At 35.5% G+C, this 18,919-nt stretch overlaps 2 protein-coding genes across 2 annotated transcripts; one reads left to right on the plus strand and one right to left on the minus strand.

The window, feature by feature from the left end:
* Positions 1-620: 620 nt before the first annotated feature.
* Positions 621-14,565, minus strand: LOC148202651 (uncharacterized). The gene is made up of 6 exons (XM_088109665.1): positions 14,423-14,565; positions 3,297-4,962; positions 2,391-2,822; positions 1,920-2,273; positions 1,302-1,436; positions 621-860 (listed from the first exon to the last, which is right to left on the minus strand). The coding sequence occupies exons 1-6, from the start codon at positions 14,563-14,565 to the stop codon at positions 621-623; spliced, it is 2,970 nt and encodes a 989-aa protein (XP_087965791.1).
* Positions 14,450-17,940, plus strand: LOC148202652 (oligopeptide transporter 3-like). Its single transcript, XM_088108704.1, has 6 exons — positions 14,450-15,057; positions 15,421-15,518; positions 15,826-16,395; positions 16,518-16,773; positions 16,874-17,056; positions 17,169-17,940. The coding sequence occupies exons 1-6, from the start codon at positions 14,593-14,595 to the stop codon at positions 17,784-17,786; spliced, it is 2,190 nt and encodes a 729-aa protein (XP_087964830.1). The 5' UTR covers positions 14,450-14,592; the 3' UTR covers positions 17,787-17,940.
* The last annotated feature ends 979 nt before the right edge of the window (positions 17,941-18,919 follow it).

Below are 18,919 nucleotides of genomic sequence, written 5' to 3' on the forward strand. Positions count from 1 at the left end.
GGAACACAGAACACTTAGAATACATGCTTGCATGTATGAAAAACTCTATTTTTCCAGAAACCTAAGGACGAACTACAGTAAGGAGACTTACCAGGTTGGATTTAATTTCTGTTCGGTCCAAAATGAAGATCACAACTGGACGAACACTCCTACGGTGCTGAAATCGTGATTGGAGAAGAGATATAAGTTTTTACAGTAAAAAGGAAGTTCACTGGTTCAAGAGAGAAGTTGGAGAATATGAAAGGGTGAATTTCAGAGGTTGAAGATGAGTTCGTGTAAGGGAAAGTGTGTTTTCGAAAAGTCTGATTTTGTTAAACTAATGTTAAATTGGAAGAACGTGTCACAGGTTGCCACATGCACACCAAACTCTGATTTGGAATTCTCTCCCGTGACACGTGGTGTGCTTGCATGCAAAGATTGGTGCATTTTTAATGTAGCAGAGAAATGATGGTGGCTTAAATTTTCGTGCACAGCAGAGGTGAAAATCAGAATTGGGAGTGGGTTTTAAATGGCTGGGAATGAGGTGGCAAGCATTAAGGGTGAGGTGTCAGGATTAACTTAAGCTAATTATTAAGGATCTCACATTCTCCCTAACTACAAAAATTTTCGTCCTCGAAAATTTAGAACTTACCCGTGAATAGGCGTGGATATAAATTCCTCATTGCACTCTCCACTTCCCACGTTGAATCTCCAGTCTTTTCGTCCCATACAATCTTTACCAAACGGATGTCTTTTCCTTTATGCAGCTTGGTACGTTCATCTTCAATGCGGACTGGTTGTAGTTCCAACGTTCGGTCTGGACGCAGTTGAATGTCTTCCAGCTCCAAGACATGAGAAGGATTAGCTATGTATCTCCTAAGCTGAGACACATGGAAGACTGGATGCAGATTTGATAGCTGAGGAGGCAATGCGAGTTCATAGGCTACTGGTCCAATCTTCTTCAATATTTGATACGGCCCTATGAACTTGGGAGACAGCTTCTTTGGACGAACAACTCTGCCTACTCCCGTGATCGGATTCAGTCTCAAGAACACATGGTCTCCTGCAGCAAACTCCAATGGTCTTCTTCTTCTATCCGCATAGGACTTCTGCCTGCTCAAGGACGTCTTTAATCTATCTTGGATCAACTTAACCTTCTCGGTTGTTTGCTGGATGAGTTCAGGTCCAGTTAGCACGTTCTCTCCCTCTTGGAACCAGCAAAGTGGCGTTCTGCACTTCCTCCCATAGAGAGCTTCAAACGGCGCCATTCCAATGCTAGACTGGAAGCTATTGTTATATGTGAATTCCACAAGAGGCAGTACCTCATCCCATGCGCCTAAGTGATCTAGGACGCATGTCCTCAGTAGGTCTTCTAGCGTCTGTATAGTACGTTCTGATTGGCCGTCCGTTTGCGGATGATACGCTGAACTCATCTGCAGCTTGCTTCCCAATTCACCCTGTAAGGATTGCCAAAAACGAGATGTAAATCTCGTGTCTCGGTCAGAAACTATGCTTGAAGGTACTCCATGCAGACGAACAATCTCATTAATATACAACTTGGCCAAATTAGTCATTGACATCTTCAGGTTCACGGCCAAGAAGTGTGCGCTCTTCGTTAATCTGTCCACGATCACCCAGATTGAATCATGATTCCTCACCGTTCGTGGTAGATGAGTCACGAAGTCCATGGAAATGCTGTCCCACTTCCATTCAGGAATTTCCAGTGGTTGAAGCAACCCTCCTGGTCGTTGGTGTTCGGCCTTAGCACGCTGGCAAGTTAAGCAAGACGCTACAAATCGTGCTACATCACTCTTCATTCCAGGCCACCAAAACGATTTCCGTAAGTCTTGATACATCTTAGTCATGCCAGGGTGCATGCTAAGACGACTATGATGAGCTTCCTCCAAAATAATCCGCTTCAGCTCGCCATCGTTAGGAACGCACGTCCTACCCTTGTAACGCAGCATGCCGTCCGTTCCTGTATTGAAGTCCTTATCTTTATTTGAAACCAGCGCGTTTAATATCTTCACCAGATCTTCATCCTCACGCTGCTTCTTCCAGATTCGATCAAACACATTACTTGATATTCTAAGGTTGCAGCACTTGATGCTGTTCGGTTCTAACTCAAACTGCAACCTTAAATCCCTAAAGCTCTCCACTAAGCTTAACTCTTTCACCATCATAACCGAGACATGCACTGCCTTCCTGCTTAGTGCGTCCGCCACCACATTGGCCTTCCCAGGATGATACAACAGCTCAAACTCATAGTCTTTCAGAAATTCCAACCAACGCCTCTGCCTCATGTTCAATTCCTTTTGATCAAATAAATACTTGAGGCTCTTGTGGTCACTGAAGACTTGAAATGTGGATCCGTATAGGTAATGCCTCCAAATCTTCAATGCGAACACAACCGCTGCCAGTTCCAGGTCGTGTGTGGGGTAGTTCCTCTCATGAATTTTCAATTGGCGAGATGCGTACGCTACTGCTCGTTTCTCCTGCATGAGCACACAGCCCAACCCTTGATGAGATGCATCACAGTAAAGTTCAAAGGGCTTGGACGTGTCCGGAATGACCAGTACAGGAGCGCTTGTCAACTTCACTTTCAACTCTTGGAAACGTTCCTCACACAAGTCAGTCCAAACAAAAGGCTGGTCCTTCCTTGTAAGCTGTGTCAGCGGTGCTACTATCTTGGAAAACCCTTCAATGAAACGCCTATAGTAGCCCGCAAGACCAACGAAGCTTCTCACCTCCGTGACTGAACGCGGACTTTCCCACTCCATAACTGCACGTACCTTTGCTGGATCTACCGAGATCCCTCCAGCGGACACAATATGTCCAAGAAACTGCACCTCTTCCATCCAGAATTCACACTTGGACAGTTTAGCATACAACTCCTTCTCCCTCAATATGCTCAGCACTGCCCTCAAGTGTTCTTCATGTTCGTCATTGGTCTTAGAGTAGATGAGTATATCATCTATGAAAACGACCACAAACTTGTCCAAGTAAGGTCTAAATATGCGGTTCATGTAATCCATGAAGATGGCCGGAGCATTCGTCACACCGAACGGCATCACTACATACTCGTAGTGTCCATAACGAGACCTAAAAGCAGTCTTCTGAATGTCATCCTCCTTCACTCTAATCTGATGATATCCAGACCGCAAGTCAATTTTCGAGAACACAGTGGCCCCATGCAATTGATCCAGCAGGTCGTCTATCCTTGGCAAGGGGTATTTGTTCTTGATGGTCAGCTTGTTCAATTGTCTGTAATCTATGCACAACCGAGAGCTACCATCCTTCTTTTTCACCAAGAGCACAGGCGCTCCCCATGGTGACACGCTTGGTCTGATAAATTGTTTGTCCAGGAGCTCTTCAATCTGCTTCTTAAGTTCAACCAATTCTGCAGGCGCCATTCGGTAAGGTTGAACAGATATAGGGGCTGCCGTGGTCACCAGGTCTATGGTGAATTCCACCTCACGCACAGGAGGCAACCCTGGAATTTCTTCTGGAAAAACATCTGAAAACTCCTCCATAATGAACGTTCGTTCTTTACTGCCCATGACGGATGTTCGTTCACGCCTCAATTCTCCAAGCTCTTGATCTTCATGCGTCATGATCAAGAAGCAGCTCGCGCCTTCCATTATATCCTCCTTCAACTGGCCGAGCGTTACATTAAATTCTTCACTCTCTTCATCCGGAAACACCAACTCTTTCTTCCCACAATCGATAAGGATGTGATTGGTAGCCAACCAATCCATTCCTAGAATCACCTCCAACCCTTGAAGAGGTAGGCAGATGAGGTTAACCTTGTACTTACGCCCTTCTACCTCAATAGGACACCGGACGCACACAGTAGACGTCCTAACCTCTCCCGCTGCTGGTGTGGACACCACCAGATCAAAAGACATCTCCCTCACTTCTAATCCCAGTTTGCAAACGCACGCCTTCGAGATGAAGGAATGCGTTGCTCCCGAATCAAACAATACGCAACAAGAGGTACCAAACACAAGGCAGGTGCTGATGATGAGTGTACCTGAATTGGCTGCCTCTGCACCAGTAATCGCATATACGCGTCCAGCTGCTTGGGCTCGTCCTCCTCTAGCCTGATTTCTGCCAGCATTCGGTGGTCTCAACACAGCTCGACCACTCATGTTGCACTCACTCTCCAAGTGCCCACTTCTTCTACATCGAGTGCAGAATTTTCCTCCCATGAGTTGAGGGCAAGACGAACGATAGTGTGGTCCTCCACACTGGAAACAAGTAACGTTTCCTGGCTGCCCAGCAGTGATCAACGCTCGTGATCCACTTGCATTTGACTGACTTGGACGAGCGTAAGGAGTACTTCTCATGTTGGCAGTACCCCTGGATACAATCGGTCCTCTAGTCACCTGTGGCTGCTTCTTTTGTCGTTCCACTTCTGCCATATTCTTCTCCAGTACTTTGGCTCTTTCCACCATGGCAGGAAATGACCGAATGCATAAACTTGATATCAACACCTTCAAATCGCTCCTTAATCCATTCTCAAATTTTCTACACTGCCACTCTTCACTAGTGGCCATAGTATTAAATCTCAACAACTGCTTGAAAGCATTGGTGTACTCTGATACAGATTTTCCCCCTTGCACCAACTGAAGGAACTCTACTTCCTTAGCATAGCGAACGCTGTCTGGGAAATACTCTTCATAAAATTTGTTTCTGAAAACCTCCCATGTGATAGGAGCATGAGTGTCGGTCAGGATAGCCTTCACACTCGTCCACCAGTGGCTGGCCTCACCAGTCAACAAGTACTCAGTAAACGCCAATCTATTGTCGTCAGGGCACCTCTTTGCATTATAAATCTTCTCAATGTCCCGCAGCCAATGATCTGCCTCATCAGGAAGGCATTTTCCATTAAACTTGGAAGGATGATGTTGAAGAAAGCTCTCCAAACTCCATTCTGCAGTAGGCGGGGCAGCGTTAGAAGAAGAAGCTCCAGGCGCACCTCTAGTTGCAGCCAGGATCTCCATCAACTGCCTTTGCGTGTTTTCAGAATTGACACGCGAGGCCTCCAAACCTTGCATAGCAGCTTGGTTTTGCTGCATCAGGGTAGCGTTTTGCTCCAGTAACGTGGTATTCTGTTGATGTAGCCTTTCAACCACAGTTTCCAACAACCTAGCGTTGCTGGACGTATCGGACTCACTCGGTTGGGGAGGAGGAGGAAGTCTAGGTGCCATTTGTTCTCTGGATCAGAGAAAAACGAGCGTTAGTAAAGTTCGAGAGTTAAAACAATAACTCATTAACACATAATAAGCACACAGCAAAAACGTAGTGCACTCATATCCTACAGTGTTCCTTAAAAGAACAAAACTGCTCTGATACCACTAATGTAACATCCCAAAATATAGTAATTACCATAAATTAGAATTAATTACAATTAACAATAAACAGCAACAGTCTTTACATTAATCCAGAATCAAAAGCCGAACGGCATCAGTATAGGGAACGCGTATAACGCATACGAATGAAACCAAGAGTAAACGTTCTCAGATAAATTCACTAATTTACGTCAAAATACAGCCAGAGATTGTTAAGACGAACGGCCTTACAAAATAATTGGCCGAACGTTCATACTATACTAACACGCACAGTACTATTCTAACGAGCACTCTAAGGCTCGGCCTTTACTTCAACCTCCACCAGGTTAGCTTCATCCAAATTTTCTTCTTCCAGCACTTGCTCAAGAGACGTACCATCATCTGCTCACATCCACAACGGATGATCATTGCATTTGACAAGACGGAGGTACATGGACAGTAGACAACACAATGGAAAATGCAAGGGTAAGCTTATAATATTTAATTTATACAATAATCACATACATTTACCAATCAATCCACTCAAACAACATGTAAGCTTATCAATCCACAATCATATAGATACGTATATAAAAGACAGACCGTCCGGACTGTATGAACCGTGTAGCTACAGGCGTCCTTGCACCCGAGTGGTGTGGTAACTGTATTGCACTCGACAGCTGCCACTCGAGGTTAACTCTATCCAAAGTACCCCTAAGGAATAGAGCCTCCTGCCATTCCCACACATGAGTACTCCCTTCTACGTGAAGATGAGTATCACGGAATATCAGGATGGACCATGCCAGCATTAGCATGCCCACAGTCATACTTTACAAAACTTCAATAATCAATCATATCTGAGACGTTCCTCCTTGGAACGCTCGTTAAAATCCATTTCCAATAATTCGTTCACAATATCATTCGCCCATATTAAACAGTTCTCATATTCACATTTTCATTCTGTGTTCCACTCTCTTAAATTCATTAACGTTCATCACTTAATCAATAGAGACTATCATGTTACAGAACTCTTACATCCTCGTTCCTGAACAAAAGAACGAACCACTTATCCACTTAATACGTTTCGACACTTAACAATTTGAAGGTACTGAACTTAGAAAATATGAATGAAACTTAGAAAGATTTTAAGTATAAAGACTCCAGGTAGAATCCAAAGGATACAACCAGTAAGAAAATATTTAGATGAACAACCAAATATGATTAAATTCAGAAGACAACACTGCCCGTCAAAGAACGAACGTTAAATAACAATTTGGACGAACGCCAGTCACGTTCGCATCAGAATTCAATAATAAGGACGAGCGTTCAGTTATAAAACCGAACCCTCTTTGGACTAACGCTGGGTCAATGACCGAGCACAAATCAGAACGAACGCTTGGTATAAACCGAGCGCTATCTAGGACGAACGCTCAATCTAAGACCGAGAGCTCCTTTGGACGAACGTTCAATATAATAACGAACGCTCTGTAAAACGAACGTTTGACACAAGGTCGAACGACATTAAGGACGAACGCTCGACTTAAGGCCGAACGTCACGTATTTGTAAAGTTTCAAATATTTATCTATACTGAGCTGAACCGAACGCTCATTCACAAAATTGGAGACGCTCGTTCTCGAGCAGAATTCCTTCCAAATGAAGGAATTCCAAATCTAAGTTATTTTGCTGAACCCCCGAACGGTCTATGACCGTACAGGGACGAGCGTCACTTATCAGAGGGGAGATTAAAATTCCAGATTTCTCAAGTTTAACAGAACTTTCCAGATTTCAAATTTATAACTTTATAACTTTCATTCCAGATTTAATTCATCACTAACATCATTCTCATACAGATTTCAACATTTTAATCATTCCAACTCTACCATAATCATACTCCATTCATTCGTAATCAAATCATCATGCATTTCAAACCACCAACAATATATACAATCCACTCAAATAGTGATCGTTCATGACAGATAAATCAAAATCAGAAAACCAGATTCCATAACAGTGGTCAATCATATAGCTCAAACATCATGCAGTTCATACATGCACAATAACAGTGATCATCCATACAACTCAAACCTTACATTTTTCATTCATACAACTCAGATTACACAACATGCAGTATAAATTAAACACATAAGCTTCCCTTACCCGGATTAGAATTCAAGCTTGTCCTAGAAGTAAAAATGGCTTTGTCCAACTAAGCTTTCCTCACGTTCTTGACTCTTCCAAACAAAAATCTAACCATGGAACACAGAACACTTAGAATACATGCTTGCATGTATGAAAAACTCTATTTTTCCAGAAACCTAAGGACGAACTACAGTAAGGAGACTTACCAGGTTGGATTTAATTTCTGTTCGGTCCAAAATGAAGATCACAACTGGACGAACACTCCTATGGTGCTAAAATCGTGATTGGAGAAGAGATATAAGTTTTTACAGTAAAAAGGAAGTTCACTGGTTCAAGAGAGAAGTTGGAGAATATGAAAGGGTGAATTTCAGAGGTTGAAGATGAGTTCGTGTAAGGGAAAGTGTGTTTTCGAAAAGTCTGATTTTGTTAAACTAATGTTAAATTGGAAGAACGTGTCACAGGTTGCCACATGCACACCAAACTCTGATTTGGAATTCTCTCCCGTGACACGTGGTGTGCTTGCATGCAAAGATTGGTGCATTTTTAATGTAGCAGAGAAATGATGGTGGCTTAAATTTTCGTGCACAGCAGAGGTGAAAATCAGAATTTGGGAGTGGGTTTTAAATGGTTGGGAATGAGGTGGCAAGCATTAAGGGTGAGGTGTCAGGATTAACTTAAGCTAATTATTAAGGATCTCACAAAGGGCACCGCACATATAAAGCATATCATTGGAACATTATAAACTTTATGTTTTATGACCATACACTTGTATCTCTTACAACCAAATTCAACAAAAACAAGCAACCATCTTGAAAACTTCCTCGCCATCCCAAATAATTTTAAAAATATAATTATAGACTATCATAAAAAAAATACAAAAAAGTGACCATATGTAAATGTAAGAGAATAATAAATAAATACAACTTTTAGGATTTGTATTTATACCGTACGTACGTGGTCTTCATATCATAATATATTTTGAGTCAACCCAAATCACATTAATAAATCACATCAATAGCTTTCATGTAAGGGTTCTTTAACAAATATTATTTTTGCTTTTTCAAGAATTAAAAAAAATGTTATCTTAGTTAAAATAAAAAATAAATAAACAGATAGCACTTTGATTTTATTTATGTATGAGTACGTGGATTCCACTTACGTTAACGTCGTCTTTCATGCGCAGAACATTAGTCCAGCACGAGGCCTCCAACGTATGACGTGTCGTCTCACCTGTCGTCTGAGTTGGCACCTACTCGCTTCACGTGGGCCCTACTCGCACGTGGTAGTTTTCGTTAGGCTGGAGATTAGAAAGTAAGCGTGTGACGCTCTTCTCAGCATGTGTCTTTCACACGCTGGAGCAGGCAAGGAAGAGAGTGATTGAAATATATTACCGTATTTATGTAAAATGTTTGCATTAATTTCATTTCTAACCATACAATTAGTAAAGTCATTATATTAGTCAATAAGCATATATGTATATATTATCTAAGTGGAATAAATATATTTTTAAGTTAATATTAGATTTCACTGAAATGCATATGTTGAAAAGGTAACATTTTAAAAGTGTAATAAGTATATATTTTTATAAAACTAATTTTAAATTAATTTAAAAATATTTTTTTAAAGTTAAGACATTTATGCAGTTTTATTGTTGAAAGTTTCACCACAAGACCAATTTATAATATATAAGTGAGTACAAATATCACCAACACAATGTCTTTAACGTTATCTTATCAATTTATAGTATATAAATAGATGTAAACCTTATTTTATAAATCAATTTTATAAAATTGATTTAAGTTTAGAGTTCATTTCTTAATATTCTATCAGAGCTATTTAAAACCTATCTTATTGATCCACCTATCATCATAAACCATAAATATGCATTAAAATACGTTTTATTTTTGTGACATCTTAGGATTATTTCAGAAATGTTTTAATTAATCGATAATGTAATTTTTTTTCAAGCCACCCTTCAATTTAAAATACGAAATTTATGAAAGTTTTTTTATATGTTTGACTAAAATAAATAATAACAGATGTCAGTTTTGCATGGCAAACAATTCTGCACGGGTAAAAAAATCTAGAGTAACTACCTGCCCAAAGATATTTTAATCATGTTTCACAAAATTAAATTACTTGTTTTATTTAAAATTTATTTATTTTTTGCTATTTTAGCTGTCAAATATTAGCATAAATATATATGTATGAACAAATAAGAAGAAAAATTACCTTAATTATATAGTAAGCAATTAGTTGTTTATATCAAATAAATCTATGGACACCTAATACTCGATATATATTTTTTACAATTAATTTTGTTTGAATTATCATATTACTTTTAAGAGGAGAATATGAAAGAGCTATTTTTAGACGTTAAAGGATTATTTTTCGTGTGAGATAAAAATTAATTATGATGGTTTAAGAAATTATTAATTACCGGTAAGATTGTTTAAAAAAGCATTGACTATCAATGGTTTAGAAAACTATAAACACCTAATACTAGATATATATTTTTTACAATTAATTTTGTTTGAATTATCATACTACCTTTAAGAGGAAATTATGTAAGAGCTATTTTTAGTAATTAAAGGATTATTTTTCGTGTGAGATAAAAATTAATTATACTGGTTTAAGAAAGTATTAATTACCGGTAAGATTGTTTAAAAAAGCATTGACTATCAATGGTTCTGGAAAACTATAGACACCTAGTACTAGATATATACTTTTTACAATTAATTTTGTTTGAATTATCATATTACCTTTAAAAGGAGATAATGAAAGAGCTATTTTTAGACGTTAAAGGATTATTTTTCGGGTGAGATAAAAATTAATTATGATGGTTTAAGAAATTATTAATTACCGGTAAGATTGTTTAAAAAAGCATTGACTATCAATGGTTTAGAAAACTATAAACACCTAATACTAGATATATATTTTTTACAATTAATTTTGTTTGAATTATCATATTACCTTTAAGAGGAGATTATGAAAGAGCTATTTTTAGGCGTTAAAAGATTATTTTCCGTATGAGATAAAAATTAATTATGATGGCTTAAGAAAATATTAATTACCGGTAAGATTGTTAAAAAAAAGCATTAACTATCAATGGTTTAGAAAACTATGGACACCTAATACTAGATATATATTTTTTACAATTAATTTTGTTTGAATTATCATATTACCTTTAAGAGGATATTATGAAAGAGTTATTTTTAAACGTTAAAAGATTATTTTCCGTGTGAGATAAAAATTAGCTATGATTGTTTAAGAAATTATTAATTACCGGTAAGATTGTTAAAAAAAGCATTAACTATCAATTCTTTAGGAAACTGTGGAAACCTTATACTAGATATATATTTTTTACAATTAATTTTGTTTGAATTATCATATTATCTTTAAGAGGAGATTATGAAAGAGCTATTTTTAGACGGTAAAAGATTATTTTCCGTGTGAGATAAAAATTAATTATGATGGTTTAAGAAAGTATTAATTACGATTGTTTAAAAAAGCATATAATAACAATGGTTTAGAAAACTATAAACATCTAATACTATATATATATTCTTTACAATTAATTTTGTTTGAATTATCATATTACCTTTAAGAGGAGATTATGAAAGAACTATTTTTAGACGTTAAAAGATTATTTTCCGTGTGAGATAAAAATTAGCTATGATTGTTTAAGAAAATATTAATTACCGGTAAGATTGTTAAAAAAAGCATTAACTATCAATGGTTTAGAAAACTATGGACACCTAATACTAGATATATATTTTTTACAATTAATTTTGTTTGAATTATCATATTACCTTTAAGAGAAGATTATGAAAGAGCTATTTTTAGACGTTAAAAGATTATTTTCCGTGTGAGATAAAAATTAGCTATAATGGTTTAAGAAAGTATTAATTACCGTTAAGATTGTTAAAAAAAGCATTAGCTATCAATGATTTAAAAAATTATAGACACCTAATACTAGATATATATTTTTTACAATTAATTTTGTTTGAATTATCATATTACCTTTAAGAGGAGATTATGAAAGAGCTATTTTTAGACGTTAAAAGATTATTTTCCGTATGAGATAAAAATTAATTATGATGGCTTAAGAAAATATTAATTACCGGTAAGATTGTTAAAAAAAGCATTAACTATCAATGGTTTAGAAAACTATGGACACCTAATACTAGATATATATTTTTTACAATTAATTTTGTTTGAATTATCATATTACCTTTAAGAGGAGATTATGAAAGAGCTATTTTTAGACGTTAAAAGATTATTTTTCGTGTGAGATAAAAATTAGCTATGATTGTTTAAGAAAATATTAATTATCGGTAAGATTGTTAAAAAAAGCATTAACTATCAATTTTTAGGAAACTATGGACACCTTATACTAGATATATATTTTTTACAATTAATTTTGTTTGAATTATCATATTATCTTTAAGAGGAGATTATGAAAGAGCTATTTTTAGACGTTAAAAGATTATTTTCCGTGTGAGATAAAAATTAATTATGATGGTTTAAGAAAGTATTAATTACCGTTAAGATTGTTAAAAAAAGCATATAATAACAATGGTTTAGAAAACTATAAACACCTAATACTATATATATATTTTTTACAATTAATTTTGTTTGAATTATCATATTACCTTTAAGAGGAGATTATGAAAGAACTATTTTTAGACGTTAAAAGATTATTTTCCGTGTGAGATAAAAATTAGCTATGATTGTTTAAGAAAATATTAATTACCGGTAAGATTGTTAAAAAAAGCATTAACTATTAATTCTTTAGGAAACTATGGACACCTTATACTTGATATATATTTTTTACAATTAATTTTGTTTGAATTATCATATTACCTTTAAGAGGAGATTATGAAAGAACTATTTTTAGACGTTAAAAGATTATTTTCCGTGTGAGATAAAAATTAGCTATGATTGTTTAAGAAAATATTAATTATCGGTAAGATTGTTAAAAAAAGCATTAACTATCAATTCTTTAGGAAACTATGGACACCTTATACTAGATATATATTTTTTACAATTAATTTTGTTTGAATTATCATATTATCTTTAAGAGGAGATTAGGAAAGAGCTATTTTTAGACGTTAAAAGATTATTTTCCGTGTGAGATAAAAATTAATTATGATGGTGTAAGAAAGTATTAATTACGATTGTTTAAAAAAGCATATAATAACAATGGTTTAGAAAACTATAAACACCTAATACTATATATATATTTTTTACAATTAATTTTGTTTGAATTATCATATTACCTTTAAGAGGAGATTATGAAAGAACTATTTTTAGACGTTAAAAGATTATTTTCCGTGTGAGATAAAAATTAGCTATGATTGTTTAAGAAAATATTAATTACCGGTAAGATTGTTAAAAAAAGCATTAACTATCAATGGTTTAGAAAACTATGGACACCTAATACTAGATATATATTTTTTACAATTAATTTTGTTTGAATTATCATATTACCTTTAAGAGAAGATTATGAAAGAGCTATTTTTAGACGTTAAAAGATTATTTTCCGTGTGAGATAAAAATTAGCTATAATGGTTTAAGAAAGTATTAATTACCGTTAAGATTGTTAAAAAAAGCATTAGCTATCAATGATTTAAAAAATTATAGACACCTAATACTAGATATATATTTTTTACAATTAATTTTGTTTGAATTATCATATTACCTTTAAGAGGAGATTATGAAAGAGCTATTTTCAGACGTTAAAAGATTATTTTCCGTATGAGATAAAAATTAATTATGATGGCTTAAGAAAATATTAATTACCGGTAAGATTGTTAAAAAAAAGCATTTACTATCAATGGTTTAGAAAACTATGGACACCTAATACTAGATATATATTTTTTACAATTAATTTTGTTTGAATTATCATATTACCTTTAAGAGGATATTATGAAAGAGCTATTTTTAGACGTTAAAAGATTATTTTCCGTGTGAGATAAAAATTAGCTATGATTGTTTAAGAAAATATTAATTACCGGTAAGATTGTTAAAAAAAGCATTAACTATCAATTCTTTAGGAAACTATGGACACCTTATACTAGATATATATTTTTTACAATTAATTTTGTTTGAATTATCATATTATCTTTAAGAGGAGATTATGAAAGAGCTATTTTTAGACGTTAAAAGATTATTTTCCGTGTGAGATAAAAATTAATTATGATGGTTTAAGAAAGTATTAATTACGATTGTTTAAAAAAGCATATAATAACAATGGTTTAGAAAACTATAAACACCTAATACTATATATATATTTTTTACAATTAATTTTGTTTGAATTATCATATTACCTTTAAGAGAAGATTATGAAAGAACTATTTTTAGACGTTAAAAGATTATTTTCCGTGTGAGATAAAAATTAGCTATGATTGTTTAAGAAAATATTAATTACCGGTAAGATTGTTAAAAAAAGCATTAACTATTAATTCTTTAGGAAACTATGGACACCTTATACTAGATATATATTTTTTACAATTAATTTTGTTTGAATTATCATATTATCTTTAAGAGGAGATTATGAAAGAGCTATTTTTAGACGGTAAAAGATTATTTTCGGTGTGAGATAAAAATTAATTATGATGGTTTAAGAAAGTATTAATTACGATTGTTTAAAAAAGCATATAATAACAATGGTTTAGAAAACTATAAACACCTAATACTATATATATATTCTTTACAATTAATTTTGTTTGAATTATCATATTACCTGAAAGAGTTATTTTTAGACGTTAAAATATTATTTTCCGTGTGATATAAAAATTAATTATAATGATTTAGGAAAATATTAATTACTGATTGTTAGAGAAATCATTAATTATCAATAGTTTAGAAATCTATGGACACCTGATACCAGATATCTATGGTTTAGAAAAATATACAAATCCTTAGTTATAAAAACAGGTTGTTATGAAAAATAACATAAAATTACAGCATTACGATGGGGCACTTTGGGAATATACATAAAATCTCACTCTCCGTTATAAGGAGTACGTAGAGTGACATTTTGTCAACTTGAGCAACTCTGACTCTCAGATAAACAAAACACTCTGTTTTTTCTGACAGTGTATCCATCTCCGATTTCCTACCTACATTCACTCAATGGTCGAAAACGGAGATTCTCCGCCGGACCGCTGTCCAGTGGAGGAGGTGGCTCTAGTGGTGCCCGAAACCGACGATCCATCACTTCCGGTGATGACTTTCCGAGCATGGTTTCTGGGATTGACATCATGCGTGCTCTTAATATTCCTGAACACGTTCTTTGCTTTCAGGACTCAGCCACTCACCATCTCTGTCATTCTAATTCAAATCGTCGTTCTTCCCATAGGAAGGTTCATGGCATCCACGCTTCCCTCCAAAGAGTACAGCTTTCTGGGGTGGCGCTTCACCTTAAATCCTGGACCCTTCAACATGAAGGAGCATGTGATCATCACCATCTTCGCAAACTGTGGGGTGTCCTTTGGAGGGGGTGATGGTAACTCCATTGCCGCCATTATTGTCATGAAAGCTTATTATAAACAGAGTTTGAGCTTTCTGTGCGCCCTCCTCATCGTCTTAACTACTCAGGTTCACTTACCTCTTTCAAATTTTGTATCTTTGCTTTTTATTCATTCCTTTGAGTAAAAGGGTGGAACTTTTAGAAAGTGTTTGGTTTGGTAATATTTTTAATTTATTTTTTAAGGGAACTTTTAAAGATAATTATTATTTTTCTCTTCTCTTCGTAAAGAGATTTGTGGGTGATGGGTGGATGGGACATAAATAATTCAGTCTGTAAGGATATAAAATTTCTTTCATTGGTATGCTTTTTTTTAATATAAAAATCTGTTTCTTCTTATATGTTTTTCTTTTCTTTGGAGCATATATTCTGTTCAATCTGTTTGTTGAAATTTGTTTTTAAACTTACTATTATTGTGAATGATTGAGTTGCAGATGTTGGGGTATGGATGGGCTGGGATTCTGAGGAGGTATCTGGTTGATCCCGTTGAAATGTGGTGGCCTGCAAACCTTGCTCAAGTGTCACTCTTTAGGTTCATTCTTCTTCTTTTCTTAAATGTCATGTTTTATTAAACTGTTTAATTATGTGTGATGTTTCATTTTGTCTGGTGCTAAGTGCTATGCTAAGCTAACTGCTGGAACTTCCCAATGAACAATTTAACCGTTTGTTTACACATACTATTTGACTAAAAAGTTCAGTCCAACCAAATATTGAGTATCTTGTCCAAAAGAGCTTACGCAATAGCAGAACCATTTTTTTTATTAAAGATTGTTCTATTTAGTCATTTATTATATCCTCTGATGCTACTTTGATTACATCAATATAACCTTATGCTACAGGGCACTCCATGAAAAGGAGCAGAAATCAAAAGGTTTTACCAGGATGCAGTTTTTCCTCATTGCCATGGGTGCAAGCTTCTTGTATTATGCATTCCCTGGATATCTGTTCACGATCTTAACCTTCTTCTCGTGGGTTTGCTGGGCATGGCCAAATAGCATCACTGCACAGCAAGTTGGATCAGGTTATCATGGACTTGGGATTGGTGCCTTCACAATTGATTGGGCAGGGATTTCAGCTTACAGTGGGAGCCCCCTTGTTTCACCATGGACTTCCGTTGTTAATGTGGGAGTCGGATTTATCATGTTCATATATATCATTGTGCCTGTGTGTTACTGGAAGTTCAACACTTTTGATGCCCGTAAGTTTCCTATATTTTCTAACCAATTGTTCACGTCTTCTGGACATATATACGACACTACCAAGATCTTAACCCCTGAGTATGATCTTAACATCGATGCATACAAGCAATACGGCAAGTTATACCTTAGTCCTCTGTTTGCATTATCAATTGGATCGGGTTTTGCAAGATTTACTGCTACCCTCACTCACGTGGCACTCTTTTATGGCAGGTATCGATCGCCCGAAGTCACTTTATATGAGATCACTTTTAAATCACTTCTGAGTAAATCTTTCTAAATTTAAAGTAACAGATGTAGAATAGTTCGAGACTGAAATATTTTCTTTTTCTCAGAGATATTTGGAGACAAAGTAAATTCGCGATGAGTGATGCGAAATTGGATGTCCATGGTAGACTAATGCAAGCTTATAAGCGAGTACCTGAATGGTGGTTCCTCGGTATATTGTTTGGGAGCATGGCACTATCCATGCTAACGACCTTTGTGTGGAAAACTGATGTGCAACTTCCATGGTGGGCTTTGCTCCTTGCTTTTGGTTTGGCTTTTGTTATAACCCTCCCAATTGGTGTCATTCAAGCAACTACCAACCAGGTACTGTCTCCAATATTCCTGTCCCCTCCACTATTATTTTGATGCAAAGCTGGAAGCAATAGAGATTTAACATTACTTTGTTTTCTGAATCATGTGGCAGCAACCTGGATATAACATTATAGCACAGTTCTTAATTGGGTATATCCTTCCAGGAAAACCAATTGCAAGTTTGCTCTTCAAGATTTACGCGAGAATCACCACCGTCCATACTCTTTCTTTCTTGTCAGATCTCAAACTAGGCCATTACATGAAAATTCCTCCACGATGCATGTATACCACTCAGGTATACATACGCACCTTCAAATCTCCTAATCCAACAACTCCTTTCATACTAGGATTATTTTTTCTTATTCTCTAGTTGCTTGATTCATTTTTGGCCTATAACCTCGAAACAGCTTGTGGGAACTCTTGTTGCTGGAGTAATGAACCTTGCAGTGGCTTGGTGGATGTTGGATAGCATTAAGGACATATGCATGGATGATAAACTTCACCATGACAGTCCTTGGACATGCCCCAAATACAGAGTGACCTTTGATTCATCTGTTATATGGGGTCTGATTGGACCAAAGCGGCTCTTTGGACCCGGTGGGCTATACAGGAACCTTGTGTGGTTATTCTTGATTGGAGCAGTGTTGCCCGTTCCTATTTGGGTGTTGACCAAAATCTACCCTGGCAAGAAATGGATACGATTCATAAACATACCTGTCATAAGCAATGGCTTTGCTGGAATGCCACCGGCAACTCCTACTAATCTTTCAAGTTGGCTATTGACTGGAACGATCTTCAATTACTTCGTGTTCCGCTACAACAAACGTTGGTGGCAGAAGTACAACTATGTACTATCTGCAGGACTAGATGCAGGCACAGCTTTTATGGGTGTTCTAATACTCTTTGCACTGCAAAATTCTAGCCATAAGCTCAAATGGTGGGGAAGTGAAATTGACCATTGCCCCTTGGCCACTTGCCCAACTGCACCTGGAATTGTGGTTGATGGGTGTCCAGTATTCAAATAGAGAACAACAACAATGACCTCAGCTTTTGTCTTTTATGTTTGTATGGGGGGTGGGGACAAAGGTAGGTGATGGAATTCCGATGTATTCCTTTTTTGTATTTTTTTATCTTGTATAGCTTACTGGGTTACTATAAATATCCAATTCTTCTATTGTAATTTTTGTAATTTTTATGTTTAATCATTTTGAATGTTTCTATTTGTGTAGAATCGTTTCAACTAGGTCATCGTATTCTTTTTTATCTCACTTAGGTTCCTATTTATGTAAAATTGAATCAATTGGAACCTTGCCGTTAATTTTAATGAACGACGTTAAAATTGTAGAAAAATAGGATGCTGACTTTGCATGTGTGAGAAAGGTGACAAGTAGGTAGAATTTAATTATTTTAAATTTTTAAAAACTATCCTCTTCCTCTTCCTCAATTGTTTTTCATATCAAATAGTAAGGAAAAAATGATTGGACGGCTAGGTGAATAGAGAGTTTGAAATCTGTCTTGGAAGAGAGAGATTAGTATGGGAATCAGACCAAGAAGAAGAACTAACGCAAATCATAACAAACCAAATATTTGATATTGAAAAGGAAGATACTTGCTTGGAAAGAAGATGAGAATGGAGTATTTCCACTATGGTTTGCATACAATATATTGCAAAATGTTTTGGCGCGGGAGAACACTATATTGTTTAAATTTTGTTGGAGTTTGAAAGCTCTTCTAAATGCTCAACATTTTGGGTAGAAAGTCTTATTGAATAAGGTACCAATAAAGGACAACTTAGTACACATAGGTGTTGGGTTAGAAAGTACTTCTTGTGGATCAAACACAAAATCTCTTTTGTCTCATTTTCATACTCTGACTGGTACTAATGTCCTATTCAATGTCAAAACCTTGTAAAGCAAAACTGGTGAGATGACAAAGGTTATGGAATAACTTAGATTCTATATGTAAGTATAGAATAGACAATTACATTTTCTTTTTAATACGAGTATAAATATGTAACCTTTGAAATTTTGCAAAATGATCAAAAAGGAAAATTAACAACCCTCACGATTACAACTAAACACAGAATTTTAATAACGAAATTTTTCGATTTTCTAAGTTAAATGTTTGACAGTGGAGGTGGGAGTTGTAATAGGAAGCA

Source organism: Vigna umbellata, chromosome 3 (genome assembly GCF_029865625.1).
Source record: "Vigna umbellata cultivar VRB3 chromosome 3, Vumbellata_1.0, whole genome shotgun sequence".
NCBI lineage: Eukaryota > Viridiplantae > Streptophyta > Magnoliopsida > Fabales > Fabaceae > Vigna > Vigna umbellata.

Bases quoted from the DNA above. Each gene is read 5' to 3' on its own strand.
- LOC148202652 (XM_088108704.1), top strand. From the start codon at position 14,593: ATGGTCGAAAACGGAGATTCTCCGCCGGACCGCTGTCCAGTGGAGGAG. The intron at 15,058-15,420 runs GTTCACTTACCT...ATTGAGTTGCAG, and splicing joins TCATCGTCTTAACTACTCAG to ATGTTGGGGTATGGATGGGC. The intron at 15,519-15,825 runs GTTCATTCTTCT...CTTATGCTACAG, and splicing joins GCTCAAGTGTCACTCTTTAG to GGCACTCCATGAAAAGGAGC.
- LOC148202651 (XM_088109665.1), bottom strand. From the start codon at position 14,565: ATGGATACACTGTCAGAAAAAACAGAGTGTTTTGTTTATCTGAGAGTC. The intron at 2,823-3,296 runs GTGCTCTTGGTG...GAAGAGGTGCAG, and splicing joins TGTCACCATGGGGAGCGCCT to TTTCTTGGACATATTGTGTC. The intron at 1,437-1,919 runs GTTCCTAACGAT...CAATCCTTACAG, and splicing joins GTTACAAGGGTAGGACGTGC to GGTGAATTGGGAAGCAAGCT.